Source organism: Orcinus orca, chromosome 6 (genome assembly GCF_937001465.1).
Source record: "Orcinus orca chromosome 6, mOrcOrc1.1, whole genome shotgun sequence".
In the NCBI taxonomy this organism is placed as follows: domain Eukaryota; kingdom Metazoa; phylum Chordata; class Mammalia; order Artiodactyla; family Delphinidae; genus Orcinus; species Orcinus orca.
In genome coordinates, this window is record NC_064564.1 from 93328829 (window position 1) to 93356053 (window position 27225).

Consider the following 27225-nt stretch of genomic DNA (forward strand, 5'->3'; position numbering starts at 1 on the left):
GTAAGGTGCTTTTGTTCCAACAAGGGAGATGAGGTATAAGTTCTCTGTGCTTTTGTGGTCATAGCATATCGTCTTTTCCCCCATTTTCAGAGTGGCAAGCATGTATCTATTTAAATAAATTAAGAGTCTCATCCTGATGACAAACAACATGTTTTGATTCATAACGAGTGGAAAAAGGGAAAGTAGAAGAATTAATACATCTAGGATATATTAATAAATTGAGAAACTCTTTTATGTTTAGCTTTAAAAGACATTTTCAATATATAATGAAAAATAAGGGCTGCAAGAGAGATACAGACTGTTAAAGCGTTATTGGGGTTCAGAGAATGATACATCCCCATTTTGGAATGAAAGGTTATGTTAAAAATTTTCCACCATTGTTCAGTTTCTGTTTTTACTGCTTAAAACAGTAGCTGGAATCTTTCCATCTGTTCTGTCCTACAGGTTATCTTGTTCCTCATAATGTTAGTCATGCGCAAGCGGGTTGCTCTCACCATCGCCTTGTTCCACGTGGCTGGCAAGGTTTTCATTCACTTGCCACTGCTAGTCTTCCAACCCTTTTGGACTTTCCTTGCTCTTGTCCTGTTTTGGGTGTATTGGATCATGACACTTCTCTTTCTCGGCACTACCGGTAAGAAGACATGTTACTTCTTTCTTTTAGTAATGAAACTGATTTGCATTAAAATATTTTAAAACATCAGAGAGGTATAATTCTTAAGACATTTATGGACTAAGGTCTAACAACCATCAGAATTAGCAATGGTTATGGCTCTTCAATAACATATTCCCCGTTCATGATTTTTAGAACATCCCAGCAAAGTGAGTCTAAACCAGGTAGGGCCTGAAATCATATCCAGTTTCAAGATGGTTATGGATTTGAAGTAAGTTCCTGTACTGACTCAGACATTTGGATTCATTCTAAGATGAACTAATGAATGCAGTGCTGCTCTGGAATTGCCTCAAACTCCAGTTATAGCCAAAGATCAACTTGCTTCCTTGGGACTTTCTAGTTTGGAAATGACCTGAACCTATGTAGAGCTAGCAGTGATACAGTTCACAGTTAGACTCCCAGACTTGCTTGTAGCCATACTTAATATCAAAGGTTATGTATGTCTAAATGGAATTAGTTATGAGGAGTGGTATAAGGATAGTAAGCTTATATGTAACTTCTTTGGCCATTCAGCACACCATCACCAATTGAAAATAATACTAATTTCTGTACTTTGCTAATAATTTAGGTCTATAATTATTGGACAAGTAATACCTCTGAAAAAAAATTGAAGTGTTTGAAAATTCATGCCTACACTAAATAACTGATAATGTGGTAGGAACTATATTCAGGGACTTCCCTGGTGGTCCAGTGGCTAAGACTCTGAGCTCCCAATGCAGGGGGCCCGGGTTCGATCCCTGGTCAGAGAACTAGATCCCACATACCTCAACTAAAGATCCCGCACGCGGCAACGAAGATCCTATGTGCCGCAGTTAAGACCCAGTGCAGCCAAATAGATAAATAAATAAATATTAAAACAAAAATCTATATTCAAATAGAACAACTTTTAAAAGCTATATATGATGGCTTTGAGGGTCCCTTAATGTAATAGCACTGTGATCATGAAGTCAGTGGTTTGGGGATAGGGACATATTGTTGGAAATTAGATTAATCTCTTAGATTTAATAGCCATACTTATTGGTTTATGCTTTATGTGCTCCTTCTTTCCTTCTTTGATATTTTCCTAGGCAGCGCTGTTCAGAATGACCAAGGCTTTGTGGAGTTCAAAGTTTCTGGGCCTCTGCAATACATGTGGTGGTACCATGTGGTGGGTCTCATTTGGATCAGTGAATTTATTCTAGCCTGTCAACAGATGACTGTGGCAGGAGCTGTGGTAACATACTATTTTACTAGGTGAGAATTTATACTTGTCAGAAAACTTAACTTGTAACTACATGGATGGACCTAGAGGGTATTATGCTAAGTGAAATAAGTCAGACAGAGAAAGACGGTAACTTTGTATAGTGACCGATGATAACTAGACTTATTGTGGTGATCATTTTGTAATGTATAGAAATATTGAATCACTATGTTGTACACCCAAAACTAACATAGTGTTGTAGGTTAATTAAAAAAAGAAAGAAAGAAAGAAAACTTAAGATCATCTAAGTGGTTTTGTCTAAAGGAAATGGAACTGAGACCGGTAAGAGTTCCATTTCTTTAAAAAGTAATTGGAAGTGAATATAACAAAATGTGTAGTTGATCATTCTGTGAGGTAGGAAAATGGGAGGTTATTATTTTATTCTTTATAGTCTTCTGTAGCTTTCTCAAAAAATTAATTAGAACCGCAGGTCATGCTACACTTAAATTACATGTAGCAGAAGAACGAATCTTGTAGTAGTGTCTTATGTACTTTTGCTTTATATAAACGTCCATCAAAGGATAACAAGTCTTTTTAATTTGTATGGATCAGAACAAGTATTGTGACTTCCTTTCCTAACTTCATAGCTGAGTATACACTACAATAGGCCTTATAGTTTTCTATTATAATGAGGTGCCAGGCCTAATATCTTTTTAAGTTCCATTATCTGATTCTACAATTAACCCCATAACTATTTGCTAATAAGAGCTTTCAAAGCACAGTTTTATTTAACTTAAAGTGTTACAGCATAAGAACCCCATGAAACTACCATAAAGCAATGAAACATTAATTTTACATGGTACATCTGTAGCGTTTATATTACTTTGCCATTTTGTCATAGAGCTAGAATAAGAAAAATGAACTAATCTTTCACTCTTTTGGACTCTAAACCATCTCTGTGTTTCCATCTTGGTCTTTTATATAGGGATAAAAGGAATTTGCCATTTACACCTATTTTGGCATCGGTGAATCGCCTTATTCGTTACCACCTTGGTACTGTGGCGAAAGGATCTTTCATTATCACATTAGTCAAAATTCCACGAATGATCCTTATGTACATTCACAGTCAGCTCAAAGGAAAGGTAAGGAAAAACCCTTTTCTGGACTTTCTGTGGGCAAATTCCAGAACTTCAGTTCTGCATGTAGCAAAGTTCCCAGCGATATTAAGTCCAAGTGCAAATGTTTTTTTCAAAGTCCTTGCCTAATAGAATCTAATTCTTCCCTTTTGTCTCCCACTCTTGCACTCTGTAGTTTCCCCAAATGTCCTGTGCTTCTCTTCCTCTGTGTGGACTCAACACGCTTTCTTCCTTGGAACCTCCTTTCTGTCCTTGACTGCAGAAATACCATGCATTTCTACATAGCTTAGCTCAAATGCCCCCTCTTCCTAGAAGCCTCCCCCGAGTCCTCTCACCTCCCAAGTGATGTCTTCTCTCTCTCTTCTCCACTCTCATAGCACTAGTATCTATATCATATTCTGATTCTAATTGTTGTTATGTTTAGCGCTTTTTTTTTCTCCTACTAGATTATAAGTTCCTTGTTGGTCTTATATACCTTATATCTTGTATCCAATAGGTACTAAGTAAATGTTGAATTGAACTGATTAAAAATAATTCAGCCATTACATTTTGAGGGAAAAAAGGGTGAGTGTGGAGGCTTTGAAGCATAGGTTGTGATTTTTCTTAATTTTTATTTTTCTAAAATTTAGAATATTCTATATGATATGGTTTGATTCTTTGGTCTTTAATTATTTCCATTTTTCATTCTTTCCAGGAAAATGCTTGTGCTCGATGTGTGCTGAAATCTTGCATTTGTTGCCTTTGGTGTCTTGAAAAGTGCCTAAATTATTTAAATCAGGTAAAATGTTTTTTTGGTTTTTTATTTTTTTGTTTGTTTGTTTTTAATTGTCATATCCTTTCTATGTTTCTTTTTTTTTAATTGGGTTATAGTTTTTTTACAATGTTGTGTTAATTTCTACTGTACAGCGGAGTTCCCTGTGCTATACAGCAGGTTCTTATTAGTTATCTGTTTTATACATATTAGTGTATAGATGCCAATCCCAATCTCCCAATTCATCCCCCACCTGGTGCCAAGTAAAATGTTTTAAAAATACATTTAACATTCACTTTCAAAGATAGGTTCATTGTTTCTTCTTCCAAGATAAAGTTATTGAGCTTAAGTGAAAGATGTTTTGTTTTTCTCATGGTGTTATACATTGTACCTTGATCACGTATAACTGTTTCAATCATATTCTTGTTTTTAAACGTAATATATGTTCTTACCAAGGCTTATTATTAATTAATTGTAGTACATTGATAAAATATTATTAGTGTCCATCTTTCAGGAAAGACATTTATCTCTTATCCCTTAATTCACATCCTTTCATCTTTGATTTTCTCTGAGAATCTGTCTACTCTAGCCACAGTTCTTTAATTCTTTTAATGCTTTTTGAAAGCTTTAGTGAAAAGCTGTTGTGACACTTGCTCCTTTTTGCAACTGTCTACTGTTGTTCAAAACTAGCATGCTCTGTAGGCCCTGGGGTTTTTTTTGTTTTTGTTTTTTGTCTAACTGCTGAAGACTATGATACTGGCCTGGAAAATATTATCAAAGGAAGTACTATTTCTAAGGTCAAATGGAGGGATTGATACTTATGGGGTAACAGTTCTTAGCGGAGTGGGTCTTTCTGTATCTGAGCATGTAGGACTCTCGCTGTGAAATACTCTGTTCATCTGGGTTGGTTTGTTTTTGTTTTTTTTTAAACCACTTTTCTCTAGTCGCTGAAAATCAATTCTAATGTACTGATGCCCTCATCTAATGGACCAAAGATAAAAATTGACTTTCTCACCATTTACCTTTAAGTGATTGCAGGGTAGCATTGCACTTTCCATTCACTCACGGGTAGTCAAAGGGTAGGAGTCCAGTGGTGGTGGTGTTGAGCTTGCCTGGAGTTTGCTTTATTGGAGTTTTATGGTTAATATGATAAAGTAGGTATGACATTTCATTAGCAAAATACATTCTTGTAGCTCATCATACTCTATGGATGTAAAGCATTTGGAAGGTTATTATTAAAATAATTAGTAACAACCACAACATTCTGAAAAATTATGTCCTTTAAAATTTGGTTTGGGACCAAGTCATCTTCATCAAAAAAGTTGATGGATGCACTAAAGATAATCATCGTTACATTTGTATCTGTCACTAAATAGCTTATTCTCAGACATATGGGCTAACCTCAGCTCTCTGTTTTCAGTTCCCACAGGCACCTTTTGCTCTCGTAGTTTCCAGAATGTTCAGGGAAATAACTTCCTTCCAATGCTTGACTGACTCTTACTGATCCTTAATGATTCTTCCTGAGCATCACCTCTAAGGAACTTTCCCTCATTACCCCAGCCCCTCCTCTGACTTTCTACAACACCAGTTCATACCTCTGTGAAAACACTAAGAACACTCTATGGGAGTTGTCTGTTCACTTCATCTCATCCTTTAGACTTTTACATCCTTAAAGGCAAGACTTATTTTTGTCTCTCCAGAAACTATCACAGTGCCTGGTATACAGTAGGTGGTCTTTAACTGTTTTCTGAATGAATGATTAGTTAATCAATGAATATTTGGACTAAAAAAGACTGAGACAGTGATATAAAACTCTAAGAATCTCAAAAAGGATATGTGCAGTTATACTACAGGAAGAAAACAAATCACATCATGTCAAGATGGTCAGTAACCATGTGCAAACATCCAAAGTTTTCAGCTCATTCCAAACTAAACATTAGTCAGCGGTTTAGTCCCAGCAGTCCTGAGATGTATATACAAATTACAAGTTGGTCTTTCTTTTATAGGTTTTGTCCATTTTGCATCCTCATTAGGTAGGCATGATGTCTAAAGATTCAAGGGAGGCATCAAAATAGTAGTAAATCAAATATGGGAGCAAAGGTTTAGGGAGAGTGATTCTGAACTCATACCTGGTAGCTCTCTTTGGGAATATGAAGCGTTGCGATATGGGAACTGGTTACCACTGGAGCTTCATGTCCCTTGTTTTCATAGGAATTTTATTTGAAATGAGGTCAACATATTGAAGACATTAGCATACTTCCTGCCATGACAGGTTAAGCATAAGTACCAGTTACCAGTGGAATTTTTTAACCCTTGTTCCTGTGAAATGTTTCAGAGCTGGATAGGCACCCATCTGTTTGAAGTGTTTAAGATGATAGGGGTCATGGTGGTACTGAATAAATGAGCTCCAGAGACTTTTCTAAACTTTGAGAAAACAGGATATAAGAGTATGATCTACTAGTGCAAGAAGGGACCTTTTTAGTGCTGTCACACACATTCGGCAGTTGTAAGCTTAGTGCTCTGCTAGAGATGAAGCCATAGCTGGCCCCAAGATGATGGAGTCGACTCACACCTTTCGTTTTGTCTCCTGTATTTTATTTATCATTGCTTTCTGAAAATGAAGTTCCTTTTCCCATACACATAGGATTGAGCCCACACTTTTATAGCCTTGTTGGAGAAGGTGCAGTGGATAATTGGGGGGAGGCCCAATAAAGAGAGCCGAGATGTTGAAGACGTGTTTCAATCCCCAGCAGTGTAACTGGCAAGCTCCGTGAAAGCTCTGAGTCTCAGTTTTCTTCTTCAGTAAGTGGAGAAAAATATACCTGTCCTCACAGGCTTTAGGTTAGGATGAAATATAATGCAGATAAATCAGCTCTTACAGTGTCTAACTCTTGGTAGATACCTAGTAAGTGTTATCGCTCTCCCTCCACCACATTTTATTTTTTTATAAAGAACTCCCTATGTTTTACTCTAAGATAACAGAGCTATGACAAAGAAAATTCAAAAGGTAATTCTACAAATGAATCTATTTTCTGTAAAAATAAATGTAATGTAAGATACTGAAGAGTTTGGAAAACCAAGACAAGAACAAAACCACCCATGATCTCACCATGCTAACATAACACTTTTGTTACCGGCCAAACGGCAATTCTTCTGTCCTGGACCTCCCGAAGGAGAGAACTCAGTCGAGAGACATAGAGCAGTTTTAAGCAGCAGCAGTTTTATGAAGCAAAGCGAGAATATCCTCCCAAGAGAGAGAAGGGGAGCAGGCCGTCCAGAAATCAGAAGCAGCCCGCAACGGTCGTAGGGCTGGTTTTTCAGAGTGGTGGAAAGTCCCTCCTTGTGTCTTGCGTCATTTGACTGCCGAGGTGATTGACAGCTTTAGGTTATATGACTTTTCTCTTTGTGCGCAGGGGCTTACCCACAAGCACCCAAGCGAAACCCCGGGGGACATGGGCAAAAACCGCAATGCTAATTTATTATAAATACGGCATAATGAACCCCGGGTTTTACTCTGAGGCACCTTTTAGGTCTTGGTGAGCTTGTGTCAACCTGTGCTGGCGGGTTCGTCTTGTTTGGTCTTCATAAGGCTGGAATCGTAGCGGTCCTTGACCGCAAAAAGGGAAGATCTCTGGGCATGTTCTGATCACCCGTGTCCAGGTCAGGGAGGAAAAGATGACCCCGTCCAGGACAGGGCGAGGAGCCGCTCATGTCTAACTACCTACCACTTTCATTAAAATACTTATCATTAGCTTTGAGAAAAAGTTTGCAGTATTTCACTTCAGTTAATGTCTGATAAGCTCTAAACCTCATATGTAAAATGGGGCTAATAAGAGTATCTGTAGTGGGACTTCCCTGGTGGCACAGTGGTTAAGAATCCACCTGCCAATGCAGGGGACACGGGTTTGAGCCCTGGTCTGGGAAGATCCCACAGGCCACGGAGCAACTAAGCCCATGCACCACAACTACAGAGCCTGTGCTCTAGAGCCCACGAGCCACAACTACTGAGCCCGCATGCTGCAACTACTGAAGACCGCGCGCCTAGAGCCCATGCTCCGCAGCAGGAGAAGCCACCGCAGTGAGAAAACCGCACACCGCAACGAAGAGTAGCCCCCATTCACTGCAACTACAGAAAGCCTGTGCACAGCAACAAAGACCCAACGCAGCCCCAGAAATTAATTAATTAATTAATTAAATTTAAAAAACAAGAGTATCTGTAGTGCCAGTTACCGTGAGGATGAAGAGAGTCTACAGTGCTCTAAGCATGTGCTCAGTGAGTGGTGAATCTTATTCTATAGTGCTGTCCACAGTTAATTTCTTTTACATTTTTATAATGTGCAGCAGTTATATTTTTTATTTTCTCTTGTCAGTTCTGTTCAACTTTTCTTTCATGGTTTCTTACTTGGCTTTTATACTTAGAAAAGTTTTCTCCACCTCAGGATCAAATAATTATTCTAGCATTTTTTCATATATTCCTTTAAAGATTCCCCCTTTTTAAAACGGAAAAAAATTTTTTAGTTTATCTGGGATTTAATCAGTTGTCCCAGGACCAGTTAGTGATTAATCTATCCTTTCTTCTGCTGTGAAGTGTCAATTTGATCGTGTATTAAACTCTTACATATCATACTTGAGTCTGTCTTTGGGCTTTCTTTTCTGATCTATTCTTCTACTGGCACTGTTTGTTTGTTTTTAATTTAAAAAAATTTTTGAAGTATAGTTGATGTGCAGTATTATGTAAGTTACAGGTGTACAGTACTAGAATATTTAATTATACTTCATTATATATCTCAAGTATCCTGTGATGCAAATCTCTCATTCTTATTTTTCAAAGATTTCTTGTCAAGTCACCTGTTTATTCTCTGAGGTTATCTTTAGAGTATTCAATAGAGTACATTGAAAACGTAATACTAATTATAATGCCAGCTAACACTTACTGAGCACTTACCATGTGCCGTGCACTGTGGCTCACACTTCACATGCAGAGTCTCTCAGTTGGAGTTCTGTTTTGTGTAGTACTCTCTGGAAATGGTTAACAGTGAGTTAGTTAAGGTCCCTTTGCATCATTTTCCTCCTATCCTTTCTTCTGCTGTCAACTCCTGATGTCAGCATGCAACCCACAGTCAAAATCCTGGAGCAGGACTGGACAACACAAACCCCTGCAGGGCCGGTTGAAGTCCGTTACATCACTTCTGTGAGTGAGTGCAGCAGCCAGGGTCTAAAGCAATAGGGAGCAGTAGAGAGTGATCAACTGGATGGTCACTTTCCATCCAAAGAGGGCCATCACTACTTAGCTCTGAGATACTGTTTGCCATGTGAGAATTTATAGACAGTTTCTAACTCTTCCAGTTTTCTAAGAGAAGCCAGAATTCTGGATGTTTGCATTTTATCTCCTGCTATTAAAATGTTGACAACTAATAAAGAAAAGAATAACTCTGAGTGAGCCAAAGCAAACACTGTGTTGTCTTTGGACCCCACAATGTCAGTTGCCCATAGGCCACCAGTTTGTTGCCACTGCCTTAGAGAATGTAGAGGATAATAGAGAGGAGTGTTTACATGGAGGCAGGGTAGACCGAAGTCATTTTGCAGCACACTATGAAATTCCATAATCCCAAACCATACTTCAATGCTAAACAATGTGGAAAATATAGTGACTTCAGAAAAAGACCTTTAGATTTTTAAAATAAGCTATTAAATATTTACAGCATAGGTGCTAGAGTTTTGCAGATAAACAGAGTGAACTGTGAACTGCTCTTTGTTTCTGCAGGTGCTTATCTTAATGTGACAGGAAAGTTATGGTACATCTAATCTAACCTATAGAATCCACTTTAGGTAGAAAGATTGTTACAACTAGAATCTGTTACATTTGGGCATTGGATTACTCAGGCCTTGATTTACTTTGACTCCACTTGAAGATAGTACATTTAACACTGGAGGGTATCTGCTCTCTGGCTGATAAGCTCTTAAGATTATAAAGCTTTTCTCTACATAGTATGAGTGGGAGTTATTTTTTGAGCACCTACTTAAATCCTTGATAGTATACAAAGAACGTCATATATATTATCACTTTCTCTACACAACTCTGAAAGGAAGGCACATTTCCTCTGTTATACATGAGAAAATTGAGCCTGGTACCTTGTGGCAGATCACATGACCTAGAGGTGGAGGAAGTTTTCTAGTCTAAGTTTACCTAGATCTTACCATGACAATGCACAGTGTCCTACAGTTGACCCTTGAACAACATAGTTTTAAATTGTGTGGGGCCATCACAGATGAACTTCTCGCCCACCTGGCGAGAGGGATTTAATTTTAAAGGGAGGAGGAGTGAGGCTGATGATGGGGAGGCACATGCATTAGTCTACCAAGCGAGGGGCAGGGCTTTTTCGAGGGAGTGGGGTGCCACCCCCTTCTTATCCTGTTTTGGTCCTTAATGTACAGTACTGGCATGGGTAGGTGTGTCGTTTAATATGCTAATGTAGTGAAATCAACATAGAATGAAAAACAAATTGTGCGGGTCCACGTACGCGCAAATTTTTTAAAATAAATACTACAGTACTGCACAATCCACTGTTGGTTGAATCCACGGATGCTGGAATCACAGAAAACACAGAGTATAAAGTTATATGCGGATCTTCGACTGTGAGGGGGAGTTGGCACCCCAGCCCCTGCGTTGATCAAGGATCAACTGTATATACATTTTTGTGAAACTGAAAGAAAACTAAAGTATAGTTTATTATAGAGAATATGCAAACATCTCAAACTTTCATGTTTCATGCTATAAACTAAGGTAAGTGATGGTTTTAAAGACAATCTATTTAAATTAAGATTTGCAACATACTTTTAATTCTTATGCCCCTTAAAATAATATTTGCAACCAAACTGAATGAAATATATGGTATAGATTGGACTTTGTACCCCTTCCATTCCCTCACTCAAAATAAGGGGATCATTTTACTTACCATTTCCTTTATTTAATGTATAATGATCCACAAAATTGTACATAACTGTTCCCCTTTTCCTACCATTGCTGTCTAGCTTGCCCATATTATGAGTTATTATGTAAAGATTTTAAACTTTAAGAGAATTTCTAGGTCCTTCAGTGAACAAAAGAAAGTGTGTAAAAATGTAGACGCTGTTCTCTGACTGGTGGCCAGGCAGGCCTGGGTTACCTGCCTGGCGATCCTCTGCCCTAACATATTTTCTTCCACATGACCAGTACTTTTTCACAAAAATGCACACAGCAGGGACCACTTGGACTAACAGGCATCCTTTTAAAAAGATTCCTGGATGGTGATCATCTTTTATCTTGCTTCTGAGAATTGAATAGTCTCTAAGCCTGTGCCCTGCCTGAGCAGATGTTGTGCACAGGCTAAATGTTAATCATTATGCCTGTCTGTGGGCAGTTTAGCTCAAGATCAGGAAGGCGGTCTGGGAAGCAGGTGGGTGGGCTCTAAAAATCTTAACTAAGTGGTCTGCAGAAAGCTCAGAGAACAGTTAGGGAAAGCTACAAAGGACTCAGAATCTCTTGAGAACCTTAGCATGAACCCTTTAACTAAGAGGTATAGAAGCAGAGGGAAATTTCAGTGGCCTGCTATGATCTTTAGCACATTGTTCTTCCTGAAGAGGTCATCTTGACCTTTGTGTATCACATGCAGCTCATCTTCCTGCCTTGAGAGAGGGAAAACGTTTATAAAATACCCACCTACTTTTTTCAGTTAGGTTGAATATAAAGGAGTTGCATAGATCTGTAGGAATATTGCCAAGAAGGCTAAATTTCTATGAGAATATCCAACCCTGGAACTGAGGAGTGGAGAAAAGAAATCATTATTGCCTCCTTTCATGTCTACAAATAGCCTTTTGCTCTAAAAGTAGATGGAATGGGTGGAGCTGGGTGGGGGAGAGAAGAAAGAAGCAGCAGAGGAAGAATAATAATTGTCAAATGAACTGAAGCTTCTGAAAATTAATGAGAGCAAACAAAAACTTTTGTAGTTTAGTTTGGAAGTGTTGGGTCTGCTCCTAGACTCAGCTGGTCTGATGATAACAGAGAAGAGAGATTGGAGGTGTGTGGATCCTCTCTTGCTTCTGTCTCTTCTTTCAAGGAAAGTTATGTTCAAACTGGAAAGTGGAGAGCAACATAGTTAAGAGTTGTTCGTCCTCACTGAGGGGGTGGGATTTAAGACAACACCTAGTTGATTTAAATGGGTCATCCAATACCCTTGATTCTAGACATTATAATGATGCTTTTTTACATCAACATTAATAATATATATATATGTGTGTGTGTGTGTGTGTGTGTATACATATATATAGTATGTATATAGTTAATATGGTAGGGTATTTCCCTCTGAAAACCTTTTATTAAATAACTGGCTTATTAGCCCCTGGATCATATCTTAGAATAGGGGAAATAAGGTTTTTCTCTTCAGGGAAATTGTATCTCAGATCACCAAGGACATTTGTCAATTGTTGAACTGAAGAATTATAGTAAAGAATGCTACAAGTCTGGAAGTTGTGGGAAAAGGTACTAATAGACTGGAAATGAGCAAATGTGGTTTGTATTTCGAAAGGGACGAGAAGGTGGGTTCCCTAGACTGTAAGTGAGGTTGGTATTGATTCTTGGCATTACTCTAGAGCCAGGGTCAGCAAAGTTTTTCTGCAAAGGACCAGACAGTGAATATTTTTGGCTTTGTGGGCCATATAGTCCCTGCCACAATTGCTCAGTTCTGCCATCATAACATGGAAACAGCCAAAACAGTTTGTAAACAAATGAACATGGCTGTTTTCCAATAAAACTTATGTACAGAAGTACAGATTTAGCCCACAGGTGGTAGTTTGAAAACCTCTTCTCTAGAATAAATTGTTAAATAGGGTTTTTTCTTGAGTACATAGGGAACTGGTGAGAAGTGGGAACTAATCTGGGTTCTTTGAGAATAGATCAGGCTTGGGAAGTTCTTTATCATTTTTCAGCCGAGTTACTATTATACAAGATCAAAAGTATAGTTTATTTCGATGTCATGAGGCCTTTGGCAGAATGTTTCAAAAGAAGCTTTGTAGAAGATGAAAAAATGTGAACCACTGCAGTTAGGTGCCTGCTGCCTTTTAACTGATAGGAAACACTGGCAGATGACAGTATAAGTGAGCAAGCAGCAAATGAATGTTACCAGGACAATTTAATAGTATGATTTCCTTAAAATGTTGTATATATTAACTTTCAAGATAAGAAGACCTACAAACCTGATATAGTAATATATTGTGATGTTATGCCAATTTGTATGATGGAATTTCATATATCAAAATCATACTATATTTCTCAAAGAGCAACATAATTTCTTGCTGCTCCATTACTGTAAAAAGTTTATGAACCACAAGTAGTGACCTACTCAGTACAGTACTCTCTCCTTGGCCCTGAAAAGTTCTGCATTTTTAACCAATAAAATTAAGCATATAATGGCAAGCTAAATTTTTGATAACTCAAGCCTCATCTTCATACCAGGTTCTTAATAACTAACATGCGTACAGTTGGAACATTCATAAATTAAAGACCATCTCTCCTGGGCTCAATGTTTAAAACTTTTCAGACAACACAGTGTAAAGTAAGCCCTTCGTGTCCTGCAGTTTTCCAACAACTTCCATATTTTGGACTCACCAACAATTTCTTAAGTCAGCACAAAACCAAAAATTTCTCAGGACCGTAAGTTTTTTGGTTTTTTTTTTTGTCAAAAGGAAATTATTATTATAATGATGAAAAACACCAAATCCACAAATCACTAAATGTGTATACATGAATATATACATCATTGTATTTTTTTCACATTTTTTTATTCAAGCAGAAAGTCACAAAAATTATAATCATCCTTATCAGTTCACTCAGTCCCATGTAATTTTTTTCATCTTGATCTTTTGTTAGCACTTTTATGAACTCATCAGTTTTCCATTAGATTTCTGAAAATGCTTATTCATTCAGTTCAGCAGTATAGTCACTTACCAGAAACCTGTACTTGTCAGAGTCTTTTCCATGCATTCCTTGAAGATGAAACCCTTTTATAGGAACATTTTTGCAAAACCATCAGAGTACACCTAGAATTGTGTGTAAATGACAAAAGACTTAAAAATGACCACAGTTAAAGGTTTAATGAAAGTTCATAATAATGCAATTGACAAGGAAATTTAGTTATTTCTGAGATACACATTTTAAAGTAATAACTAGAATTATGACTTATAACATTATACCAGAACATATAAGATTTCTAGGAATCTCATGTAATGTCTGAAACATTTATATTAACATATTTCCATACAAATAACCCAAAGAAAGTTTAGTATTAGTTTTATGGGGTTTTTTTGAATTTTATTTATTTTTCTATACAGCAGGTTTATATTAGTCATCAGTTTTATACACATCAGTGTATACACGTCAATCCCAATCACCCAATTCATCACCCCCCCACCCCCACCCCCCCGTGGCTTTCCCCCCTTGGTGTCCATACATTTGTTCTCTACATCTGTGTCTCAACTCTGCCCTGCAAACTGGTTCGTCTGTACCATTTTTCTAGGTTCCACATACATGCGTTAATATACGATATTTTTTTTCTCTTTCTGACTTACTTCACTCTGTATGCCAGTCTCTAGATCCATCCACGTCTCAACAAATGACCCAATTTCGTTCCTTTTTATGGCTGAGTAATATTCCATTGTATATATGTATCACAACTTCTTTATCCATTCGTCTGTCGATGGGCATGTAGGTTGCTTCCATGACCTGGCTATTGTAAATAGTGCTGCAATGAACATTGGGGTGCATGTGTCTTTTTGAATTATGGTTTTCTCTGGGTATATGCTCAGTAGTGGGATTGCTGGATCATATGGTAATTGTATTTTTAGTTTTTTAAGGAACCTCCATACTGTTCTCCATAGTGGCTGTATCAATTTACATTCCCACCAACAGTGCAAGAGGGTTCACTTTTACCCACACCCTCTCCAGCATTTGTTATTTGTAGATTTTCTGATAATGCCCATTCTAACTGGTGTGAGTTGATACCTCACTGAAGTTTTGATTTGCATTTCTCTAATAATTAGTGATGTTGAGCAGCTTTTCATGTGCTTCTTGGCAATCTGTATGTCTTCTTTGGAGAAATGTCTATTTAGGTCTTCTGCCCATTTTTGGATTGGGTTGTTTGTTTCTTTAATATTGAGCTGCATGAGCTGTTTATATATTTTAGAGATTAATCCTTTGTCAGTTGATTCATTTGCAAATATTTTCTCCCATTTTGAGGGTTGTCTTTTGGTCTTGTTTATGTTTTCCTTTGCTGTGCAAAAGCTTTTAAGTTTCATTAGGTCCCATTTGTTTATTTTTGTTTTTATTTCCATTTCTCTAGGAGGTAGGCCAAAAAAGGATCTTGCTGTGATTTATGTCATAGAGTGTTCTGCCTATGTTTTCCTCTAAGAGTTTTATAGTGTCTGGCCTTACATTTAGGTATCGAATCCATTTTGAGTTTAGTTTTGTATATGGTGTTAGGGAGTGTTCTAATTTCATTCTTTTACATGTAGCTGTCCAGTTTTCCCAGCACCACTTATTGAAGAGACTGTCTTTGTATATCCTTGCCTCCTTTGTCATAGATTAGTTGACCATAGTTGTGTGGGTTTATCTCTGGGCTTTCTATCTTGTTCCATTGATCTATGTTTCTGTTTTGGTGCCAGTACCATATTGTCTTGATGACTGTAGCTTTGTAGTATAGTCTGAAGTCAGGGAGTCTGATTCCTCCAGCTCCGTTTTTTTCCCTCAAGACTGCTTTGGCTATTCGGGGTCCTTTGTGTGTCCATACAAATTTTAAGATTTTTTGTTCTAGTGCCATAAAAAAATGCCATTGGTAATTTGATAGGGATTGCATTGAATCTGTAGATTGCTTTGGGGAGTATAGTCATTTTCACAATATTGATTCTTCCAATCCAAGAACATGGTCTATCTCTCCATCTGTTGGTATCGTCTTTAATTTCTTTCATCAGTGTCTTATAATTTTCTGCATACAGGTATTTTTGTCTCCATAGGCAGGTTTATTCCTAGTTATTTTATTCTTTTTGTTGCAGTGGTAAATGGGAGTGTTTCCTTAATTTCTCTTTCAGATTTTTCATCATTAGTGTATAGGAATGCAAGAGATTCCTGTGCATTAATTTTGTATCCTGCAACTTTACCAAGTTCATTGATTAGCTCTAGTAGTTTTCTTGTGGCATCTTTAGGATTCTCTATGTATAGTATCATGTCAGCAAACAGTGACAGTTTTACTTCTCCTTTTCCAATTTGTATTTCTTTTTCTCTTCTGATTGCCATGACTAGGACTTCCAAAACTATGTTGAATAATAGTGGTGAGAGTGGACATCCTTGTCTTGTTCCTGATCTTAGAGGAAATACTTTCAGTTTTTCACCATTGAGAATGATGTTTGCTGTGGGTTTGTCATATATGGCCCTTATTATCTTGAGGTAGGTTCCCTCTATGCCCACTTTCTGGAGAGTTTTTATTATAAATGGGTGTTGAATTTTGTCAAAAGCTTTTTCGGCATCTCTTGAGATGATCATATGGTTTTTATTCTTCAATTTGTTAATGTGGTGTATCACATTGATTGATTTTCATATATTGAAGAATGCTTGCATCCCTGGGATAAATCCCACTTGATCACGGTGTATGATCCTTTTAATGTGTTGTTGGATTCTGTTTGCTAGTATTTTGTTGAGGATTTTTGCATCTGTATTCATCAGTGATATTGGTCTGTAATTTTCTTTTTCTTTTTGTAGTATCTTTGGTTTTGGTGTCAGGGTGATGGTGGCCTCATAGAATGAGTTTGGGAGCGTTCCTTCCTCTGTAATTTTTTGGAAGAGTTTGAGAAGGATGGGTGTTAGCTCTTCTCTAAATGTTTGAGAGAATTCACCTGTGAAGCCATCTGGTCCTGGACTTTTGTTTTTTGGAAGATTTTTAATCACAATTTCAATTTCATTACTTGTGATTGGTCTGTTCATATTTCCTATATCTTCCTGGTTCACTCTTGGAAGGTTATACCATTCTAAGAATTTGTCCATTTCTTCCAGGTTGTCCATTTTGTTGGCATAGAGTTGCTTATAGTATTCTCTTAGGATGCTTTGTATTTCTGCCATGTCTGTTGTAACTTCTCCATTTTCATTTCTAATTTTATTGATTTGAGTCCTCTCCCTCTTTTTCTTGATGAGTCTGGCTAATGGTTTATCAATTTTGTTTATCTTCTCAAAGAACCAGCTTTTGGTTTTATTGATCTTTGCTATTGTTTTCTTTGTTGCTATTTCATTTATTTCTGCTCTGATCTTTATGATTTCTTTCCTTCTGCCAACTTTGGGTTTTGTTTGTTCTTCTTTCTCTAGTTCCTTTAGGTGTAAGGTTTGATTGTTTATTTGAGATTTTTCTTTTTTCTTGAGGTAGGCTAGTATAGCTATAAACTTCTCTCTTAGAACTGCTTTTGCTGCATCCCATAGGTTTTGGATCATCGTGTTTTCATTGTCATTTGCCTCTAAGTATTTTTTGATTTCCTTTCTGATTTCTTCAGTGACCTCTTGGTTATTTAGTAACGTATTGTTTAGCCTCCATGTGTTTGTGTTTTTTACGTTTTTTTCCCTGGAATTAATTTCTAATCTCATAGCATTGTGGTCAGAAAAGATCTTGAAATGATTTCAGTTTTTTTTAATTTACTGAGGCTTGATTTGTGACCCAAGATGTGATCGATCCTGGAGAATGTTCCGTGCGCACTTGAGAAGAAAGTGTAATCTGCTGTTTTCTGAAGGAATGTCCTATAAATATCAATTAAATCTTCTGGTCTATTGTGTCATTTAAGGCTTGTGTTTCCTTATTAATTTTCTGTTTGGATGATCTGTCCATTGGTGTAAGTGTGGTGTTAAAGTCCCCCACTATTATTGTGTTACTGTCTATTTCCTCTTTTAGAGCAGTTACCAGTTGCCTTATGTATTGAGGTGCTCCTATGTTGGGTGCATACTTATTTATAATTGTTATATCTTCTTCTTGGATTGATCCCTTGATCATTATGTAGTGTCCTTCCTTGTCTCTTGTAACATTCTTTATTTTAAAGTCTATTTTATCTGATATGAGTATTGTTACTCTAGCTTTCTTTTGATTTCCATTTGCATGGAATATCTTTTTCCATCCCCTCACTTTCAGTCTGTATGTGTCCCTAGATCTGAAGTGGGTCTTTTGTACACAGCATATATATGGGTCTTGTTTTCATATCCATTCAGCAAGCCTGTGTCTTTTGGTTGGAGCATTTAATCCATTCATGTTTAAGGTAATTATCGATATGTATGTTCCTATGACCATTTTCTTAGTTGTTTTGGGTTTGTTTTTGTAGGTCCTTTTCTTCTCTTGTGTTTCCCACTTAGAGAAGTTCCTTTGGCATTTATTGTAGAGCTGGTTTGGTGGTGCTGAATTCTCTTAGCTTTTGCTTGTGTGAAGCTTTTGATTTCTCCATCGAATCTGAATGAGATCCTTGCTAGGTAGAGTAATCTTGGTTGTAGGTTCTTCCCTTTCATCACTTTAAGGATATCATGCCACTCCCTTCTGGCTTGTAGTGTTTCTGCTGACAAATCAGCTGTTAACCTTACGGGAGTTCCCTTGTATGTTATTTGTTGTTTTTCTCTTGCTGCTTTCAATAATTTTTCTTTGTCTTTAATTTTTGCCAATTTGATTACTATGTGTCTCAGTGTGTTTCTCCTTGGGTTTGTCCTGTGTGGGACTCGCTGCACTTCCTGGACTTGGTGGCTATTGCCTTTCCCATGTTAGGGAAATTTTCGACTATAATCTCTTCAAATATTTTCTCTGGTCCTTTCTCTCTCTCTTCTCCTTCTGGGACCCTTATAATGCGGATGTTGTTGCATTTAATGTTGTCCCAGAGGTCTCTTAGGCTGTCTTCATTTCTTTTCATTCTTTTTTCTTTATTCTGTTCCACGGCAGTGAATTCCACCATTCTGTCTTCCAGGTCACTTATCCGTTCTTCTGCCTCAGTTATTCTGCTATTGATTCCTTGTAGTGTAGTTTTCATTTCAATTATTGTATTGTTCATCTCTGTTTGTTTGTTCTTTAATTCTTCTAGGTCTTTGTTAAACATTTCTTGCATCTTCTCAATCTTTGCCTCCCTTCTTTTTCCGAGGTCATGGATCATCTTCACTATCATTATCCTGAATTGTTTTTCTGGAAGGTTGCCTATCTCCACTTCATTTAGTTGTTTTTCTGGAGTTTTATCTTGTTCCTTCATCTGGTACATAGCCCTCTGCCTTTTCATCTTGTCTATCTTTCTGTGAATGTGGTTTTTGTTCCTCAGGCCACAGGATTGTAGTTCTTCTTGCTTCTGCTGTCTGCCCTCTCGTGGATGAGGCTATTTAAGAGGCTTGTGTAAGTTTCCTGATGGGAGGGACTGGTGGTAGGTAGAGCTGACTGTTGCGCTGGTGGGCAGAGCTCAGTAAAACTTTAATCCTCTTGGCTGTTGATGGTGGGGGCTGGGTTCCCTCCCTCTTGGTTAGAACCGTAAGTTTTAGTTACAAAGTACATATACGTTCCCTTCTAAGACTCAGACATATTTCATGTTATGTTACTTATTCACATTTCCCTGAAAATGCCAATGCTGTTCTAGAATGCAATGTAAAAAAGAAGGAAAAAGTCTGAGTGGTCAAGGAAAACATGGGGCAGCAGAAGCAGGTATGATTTAATAAAAGTATGTCAGCTGGGGACTCAGTACTACAAGGGACAGAAAACCAACTCAGTCTGGCCTAAAAAAGAGCAAGAGTGAGAAGGGGGTGGGGGAGAGAGAAGAAGGGAGAGATTCTTAGCAATTTATTAGCTTCAATAACTAAGAAGTCCAGAATCTGGCTAGTTCCTGATCTTGCAAACATTGTCACCCAATGCGAGTACCTGGTTCCTCTCCCTGTTCTGACTTCCATTATGTTGGCAAAACAGCCATGGCAATTCGTACCCTCACACCTTGCTGTCCAGAAAAATGAGAGAGCTGCTCTGTCAGGAGCACCTATGGAAGAGAAAGGAAACTTCTTTTTTTCCCCCTGGAAGCCCCAGGGAACATCTTTTACTTTCATAGGCTCTGATTAGTTTATGTACGAATCCCTGAATCGTTGTAGGTAGAACATGTTGATTGGCTTACATCAACCAAGGCCCACCCCAAGAGCTGGAGGTAGTGTCAGTCTCACTCAGACTCCAAGAGAATGGGGAAGGTCTGTTTTCTTAAAGGGAATTTAGGATCCTGCCCCAGGAGGGAGGGGTATAAGATCGGCAGCAAACAGCTGTCTATTGCAAGAACTATGAGATAAGACAGCATAGAAGAAAGTACCAAGGAGGAAGGGTTCCAGATAAAGCAGCACAGCAATCTGATGGCTTTGTGTGTGTGTGTGTGTGTGTGTGTGTGTGTGTATGTGTGTGTGTGCAGCTTTTAAAGCATCACTGAAGTGGTAATAATGCATCACTGATATGCATGGTAATGAACCCAAGATATCTAGGAAAGTTTAAATTATGGTTTGATTTACTAATACATGGAAGAAGTTAATGGATATTGGAAAGGTTTATGTGTGTTTCAATAAATATCAGTGTTTTTAAAGGACCTAAGCTAGGCTAAATGAGAAGCTCTCGTTACCCTATCAGGTTTTTTTTTTAATGTCTCATATTTCCTTGTGCTTAATCTAAATCTGTACCTCACCAAAGCCATGGGTTTAACTGTGAGCTAGTTTCACAAGCTATGCTTTAACTATGTTTGGTTTAAATCTTAAAGGTTACATGTACTGATGAAAAATTGTTTTTGCTTTTGTCCAGAACGCATACACAGCCACAGCTATCAACAGCACCAACTTCTGCACCTCAGCGAAGGACGCCTTTGTCATTCTCGTGGAGAATGCTTTGCGAGTAGCTGCCATCAACACAGTGGGGGATTTCATGTTATTCCTAGGCAAGGTAAGAAGACCAAGTATATTATCTGAGACAGACAGTAAATTTTTGCATATGCGTATAGTTGCTTTTTAATTTCAAAAATATATGTAGCCCACAAAAAACCTAAAAGTCACATAATATACAGCAAGCACTTATAAAACCCTTAATATGTGTCAAGCACTGTTCTGAGTACTTTACATGTATTGTGCTCATTTAATCCTCGTAATAAATTTGTAAAGGAAGTACTGTTATTATCTTCATGTTATAGATGGGGAAACTGAGGCACGGAGCAGTTAAGTAATTTGCCCATTACATATTTTGAATTAAGAAACAGTCCATGTAATGGTTAGGGGCACTGCATCTGGAGCCTGACTGCCTGGATTTAAATCCTGGCCTGACTAGCTGTGTGACCTGAGGCAGGGTATATAACCACTCTGTGCCTCGGTTTGTCCATTTGTGAAATTGGGGTAATAATAGTGCCAAACCCCTAGAACTGTGAGGGTTAGACTGATTAATACTTGTAGGGTACCTAAGATAGTGCTTGATACATTGCAAGTTCTTGATGAATATTAGCCGTCATCGTTACTATATATAAACCCCTTAAAATAGAGCTGTTAGGGAATGAGACCTAACTGTCCTCAAAAGTGTTTTTCTATTCTGTGCTATTAAAATCTGCAAAATATTAGATAACATTATAATTGAGGACTCACTTTATCTTTGTATCTATATTTCAAACCATAAAATACTCAGAAAATTTGAAAAATTGAGTTAAGAAAACGGCACCACCACTATAACCTAATAACTTATTTTTATATTCCCTCCCAGTGTTTTTTCACAGGCTTATATTTCTATAGTATAACAATCCTGGTATACATAGCTATTTCTTCTGCTATTTTCACTTCATATTCTGTCATATATATTTTTTGCATTACTTTGATAATCTTCATAATTACTCATTATCATGATGGCCACTGTTCCATGAAATGCTGTTCTCTTACTGCTGAACACTTAAGTTACTCCAACCACTGTGCCTTTAAAATGTTTTTGAAAGGGAATTAAATATTTGATGTAGAAAGGCATTGATTAGCACTGTGTAATGTAGTTTTAAGTTCTCAGGCAATTGTCATCTAAAAAGAATTATAAAACCATACAGATAGTTATTTTGAAAATTTGTAATTAAACGTACATTATGACTCCTGGATTTGTTTTTTTGTCATGTTTTAACAATAAGAGGATAATTTTTATAGTAAAAATTGAATGAGTTAATTCATGTTAACGAATGAGTACAGGTCTGACCCTGTCAGTAACCATTGCTATTATTTATGTGCTATATGACTAACTCAGGAAGGCTTCAGATTTTTTTGTTCATTTTTTATGTATTTATAATTGACCCCTACTGCTAAGAAAGATATGAAGCAACTTCAAATAAAAACATATATAATGCAGAGCAATTAAAATAAAAGAGAAATAAGAAGACATATAGAGAATAAGGGAGAAAATTATACCAAGTGGCAACATTTGATCACGATGATAATTTTAGTAACTCTGATTGAGACACTTGCTGAGTACCAGGTACTGAGGGCAGTGCTTTATGTGAAGTGTTATATTTGGTCCTCCCCTGTAAGGAGACCTACTACTATTATCTTCATTTTACAGCAAAGGAAACCAAAGTTTAGAGAGCTAAGTAGGTTGTCCAAATTTAGAAAACTCGAATGTGGCAGAGCTGGAGTTCAGACTCAGATCTGTCTGACTTCAAAGTTTTTAATCACTGTGTGCTATAATTGCCTCAACTGACATTAATTTTGTCCCTGGGCCTGCCTTTTTTTTTTTCCCCCCTAAAGCCTTTTGAATCTGATGATTGTAAACTACTGGAGATAATTCTAAATACAGCATTACTTACAGTAGTGACTAATTGTAAACAATCTACTGCCTGACAGTAAAGTTTGGAAATAATAATCAACAGACTATTCACCTCTTAAACCCTGTTTTTTTATTTTATTTTTTTAACTTTTTAAATTTTTTTTAGCCACGCCGTGTGGCTTGTAGGATCTTAGTTCCCCAACCAGGGATTGAACCCAGGCCCATGGCAGTGAAAACGCCAAGTCCTAACCACTGGACCACCAAGGAATTCCCTAAACCATGTATTTTATTGAGTTTATAATGTGATAATGTGTATAATAAGTGGAAAAGCTGAATAAAACTACTAGACCATCACAGAACCATTTTAAAATGTGCATAAAAATGTGCGTAAGAAAGAGAAAGAAAATTAATATCTCAAAATATTTTTAATAACTATTGCTTTGAAATACTGAAAATATGAGTGATTCCAAGCACCTCCCCCCACTTTATCATATAATGGTAAAGTTTCTATGATATGATAGAAACTTTGATAAAGTTGATAAACTTTATATGATAAAGTTTCTATATTAAGTATGCATTTCTCTTGTAATGGAAAAATATATACAGGATAAAATACAGTGTTTTAAAATTGGCTTTGAGTTTTTCAGCAACCTAATGACCTGTCAGAATTTTTTCTTTAGGTTTATCATAACCTTTTAGTCATTCAACAAATATTTATAGAGTGCCTACTGGTAATGTACTAGGGGCTAATCTGGGTGCTGCTTATATACTAGTCAATAAAGAGAATTTAAAATCTGGTAGAAAAGGAAGTTTTGTATCCCTTTTTTCACTTCGTGTTATATTATGAGCATTTCTCATTTTATTAAAAATGTCTATATAGTTGTATCATTTATTTAACAAAGCCTCTGGGTTCTTTTGGTTTTTTTACAGTTGAACTTTTCTCAATTTTTTACTATTATAAAGTGAAACTTTTGCATACCAGTTCTTGCCCACATTAATACCTATTTCCTGAGGCCAGAATCCTAGAAGTAGAATTAATGAGTTCAAATACATAATAGGATTTTTGATACATATTTCCAAGTTGCTTTCCAGAAAAATATAATTTTGAATAACATAATATTTCTAATGTTGTAAAAACAAGACTTTTAAAACCATGAAAGGTAAACACTTTTTAAATTGAGAAATCAAAAAAGGAGAAAGATAAGAGGGAAAAAAAAACTTCTGGGTTTCCAATGTACTAAGATAAATTCTTGTTTTCCTTTTCCAAAAATATAGTTCTGATCACAGAATACAATAAATCTTTTAAAGAGTTTCTTTCATTACAATTAATGAAATTAATGGCTACTAGTATGCAGAAATAGTTTTTGATCAGATAGTTCAACTAGGTAGATCATAATAAACATTATGAAAGTGTCAGGAACAAACTACTAGTACATGGAACAACTTGGATGAATCTTGAGGGAATTATGCTGAGTGAAAAATGCCAATCCCAGAAGATGAAGTGCTGTATGATTCCATTTATATAACATTCTTGAAATGACAATATTATATCAGTAGAAATGGAGACCATATATGTGGTCACCCAGTTAGTGATAGGGGAGGGGGGAAGTAGGAATATCTATAAAAGGTTAAAGCGAAGGATGCTTGTGGTGATGGAAATGTTCTGTATCTTTGTCGTACCAGTATGAATATCTGGGTTGTGACTTTGTACTGTAATTTTGCAAGGTGTTTCCATTGAAGGGAACTGGGTAATGGGTACATGGAATCGTTCTGTTACTTTTTATAACTGCACGTGAATTCATAATATCTCAAAATTTTAAATTTAATTTTCAAAATCTTGATTTTAGAAAGAAAACAAAAGACAGTGTCATGTATTCCATTTCTATGAAGCCCCAATGATTTTATGGAATGGTAAATTAGATTTGGAAGAGACCTTAGCTCCTCTAGTTTAGTGGCTTGTGACCTATGATCACTGGCCTACAGGGTCCTCAAAGATTAAGAATAGTGATTTAGAAGCTTTTTAAACATTTTTAAGTCTAATAGGTATTGCATTTTAAGTCTAATAAATATTGCATACTGCATATTTATTGCCAATAAAACTATACCAAAAAATTCCCCCAAATCTTGTTTCTTTGCTTCTGTTTGAAATTATTTTACCTCTATTTGATAATACTTTTTATGACAATTAGATGTTCTAGCTGACAATTTAATCTGGCTTCAATTATTAAAAAATGAAAATATGAGTTATTTGTTGATGCTATTTTGTTGGTAAACAAAATCTTTCAAAACATGGGTTCCATGGGGGAAAAGGGCATCATAAATGCAAGATTTATGATGACAAAAAAAAAAAAAAGAAAGAAAGAAGCTAAGTTTGCCAGTCACTATGTTAAATGCTTTCAGAATGCTTATTTTAACAATTACGGGATGTATGTCCTATTGTGTCTCTCTTAAAGATGGAAAAACAATCTCAGAAAAGTTAAGTGAACTTGCTTAGAGTCACAAAACTAAGAAGTTCTAACTGATTCAGTCCTACATCTTTCTGACTCCAAAACCAGCATCCTTTTCTTCCTGCTTCTCACATCCTACTCTGTGTATGAATCTCTTCTACTGCATCACAAATAATTTATCCTTTATAACAAGAATGTCTAAACCTTTAAAATCAAACATCCTATTACCAAAAAATGATTTGAGCACATTTCCCCAATATATTTACATTTATTTATTAATGACGTATGTATAGCTTTCACTAATATATGCTTTATAAAGTGTAAAATTTTAAACGTATGGGAAATACAAATAAAAGTCCCAGGTGATTCTCTTGAACCTTCTCTGGGCTATGTGTGCTCTACCATGGAGATCAGTGATATAGAGCAGTACTCCTTATAGGCTGTGGACTTTCTAAGAATCACCCGAGGGTTCTTTGAAAATGAATATTGCTAAGCTTCATATTAAATCAAACCAATCAGATTCTCTGGGGGCAGGACCCAGGAATCTGCATTATTCACAAACTCCCCAAGGGATTTCCAGCCCCTCTAATAGTTTGAGAACCACTAATGTGTCCTCTGCTTGAATGAGTGCATGATACCCTTTCATTATATTGGGGAGTAATTATTAAATTATTAAATTAAATTGGGGAGTAAATTATTAAATTGACTTTTTAAGCTAAATGTCACTAGTTTTTGAAGTTGGTTCTCATGTGACAGTATTCTACCTTAACAGTTTTTGTCTCAGCATCTACTTGTCTGAGCCACATCTTCTGCCTATAATTGACTTTAACATTTCAAATGTGGTTTAACTTTTAGTGCCATAGAGAGAGTGTAAAGCAGCTGAGTTCTCCCATAGGGTGGATGTAAAAACATTGAAGAAGAGTATAAGAAATAACTCATCCTAAAATTGAAACAGAAGAGGGAAAAAAAATGGACCTAATTAGCTATTTGTGGACATCACCCCAGAAAATAAGTCACTGTGAGAGAAGATTCATAGGTATATTGCCACAAAAAATGATGAGAGGGGAGCAGACCCAGATTTGCTCCCTAAAATCATCTGAGAGAGGGATCAATTTATAGCTTAACCAATACATCTTCTGATGCATTATAATTCCTGGTTAAGATAATGGTGAATGAGAGATGTTTTGGTGTTGATAAATAGTGAGGGAAAGGCAAAAGAAGAATTCTCAGTCTGCCTGTCCTCAGCACTGGGCAAGGAAAGGCTGCTGTGGTTCTAGAGAACTCTTTCTTTTCTTTTGTTATTTAAAGCTTGACGCTAGGCCAGGTAAAGGGCTGGGGAAGAGTGTGGCTAGAATTCAGTGTAATCTGTTACGGTGATATATCAGTATCCAAGTATTTGCTGAATTTTTACCTGGAAAGAGTACTGGTGTTGGCATCATAAGACCATTTTTTGAATGGTATCTTATCTTTATTCTACTCTGTGGCCTTGGGCAGATCAGCTAGCCCCTCTAAGCATGTTTCCCAATCTATAAAATGAGGGTGATAATGTTTGCCATAAGCCATTCATAGAGTTATTGAAAAACTGAAATAAAAAGTATTAAAAGGAACACAGAAAATTTAAAGTGCTGCATGTACAGTGTTGAAGCATCAGAGTAGGTGGTTCTTGACAGTAGGCAAATGGCTGTTTCTTTTATTTTTACAGCATGAGTGTGTTTGGCAACCTCTTTCTCCACAAATAGTCCAAATCAACACTTCATGGCAAATCATATTAAATTTACCACATATTCTATGTGAAATAAAATATGGAACAAAGAAAAAGCTCTTAGAGGTGTTTGTTGCAGCATTATTTATATCTGAAAACAATATGTCTCCAAGTATAGGAGAATGGTTAAATAAATTTTAAATCACCCATAAAATGTAAATATGTAGCTGAATAGATATTTATGAAACATTTATGATATATAAATATTAATGAAGAGCTTTTAATGATATGTTTATATAATACTATTTCATATATGTAAAAATGCTTAGAAAAAATACATAGCAATACCCTGAAATGTCAATAATTTCCTTCTGAGTGCTAACAGTGTGTATAATTTTTTTTCTAAGATATGTATACATTTATCTTAAAAATTGCCACAGATGCTGAATAAGTGAAGTCTTAGGAAACAAGCATAACATTTGGAAAACTTGATTATTTTTAGTGTCAACAAGGATGATATTTATGTT

General features: G+C 36.5%; 1 protein-coding gene across 7 annotated transcripts in view; it reads left to right on the forward strand.

The window, feature by feature from the left end:
* Positions 1–27225, forward strand: part of SLC44A1 (solute carrier family 44 member 1) — a 215801-nt gene that overhangs the window by 125243 nt on the left and 63333 nt on the right. For all 7 annotated transcript variants that reach the window (XR_004484063.2, XR_007477859.1, XM_033431227.2 and 4 more), the window contains exons 9-13: positions 445–631; positions 1738–1903; positions 2836–2992; positions 3681–3764; positions 20576–20713. Coding sequence is in view for 5 of the 7 variants with exons in the window: in XM_033431227.2 (XP_033287118.1) it covers positions 445–631; positions 1738–1903; positions 2836–2992; positions 3681–3764; positions 20576–20713 (732 nt within the window). In the remaining 2 variants the exon portion in view is untranslated. The remainder of the gene's footprint in view (positions 1–444; positions 632–1737; positions 1904–2835; positions 2993–3680; positions 3765–20575; positions 20714–27225) is intronic.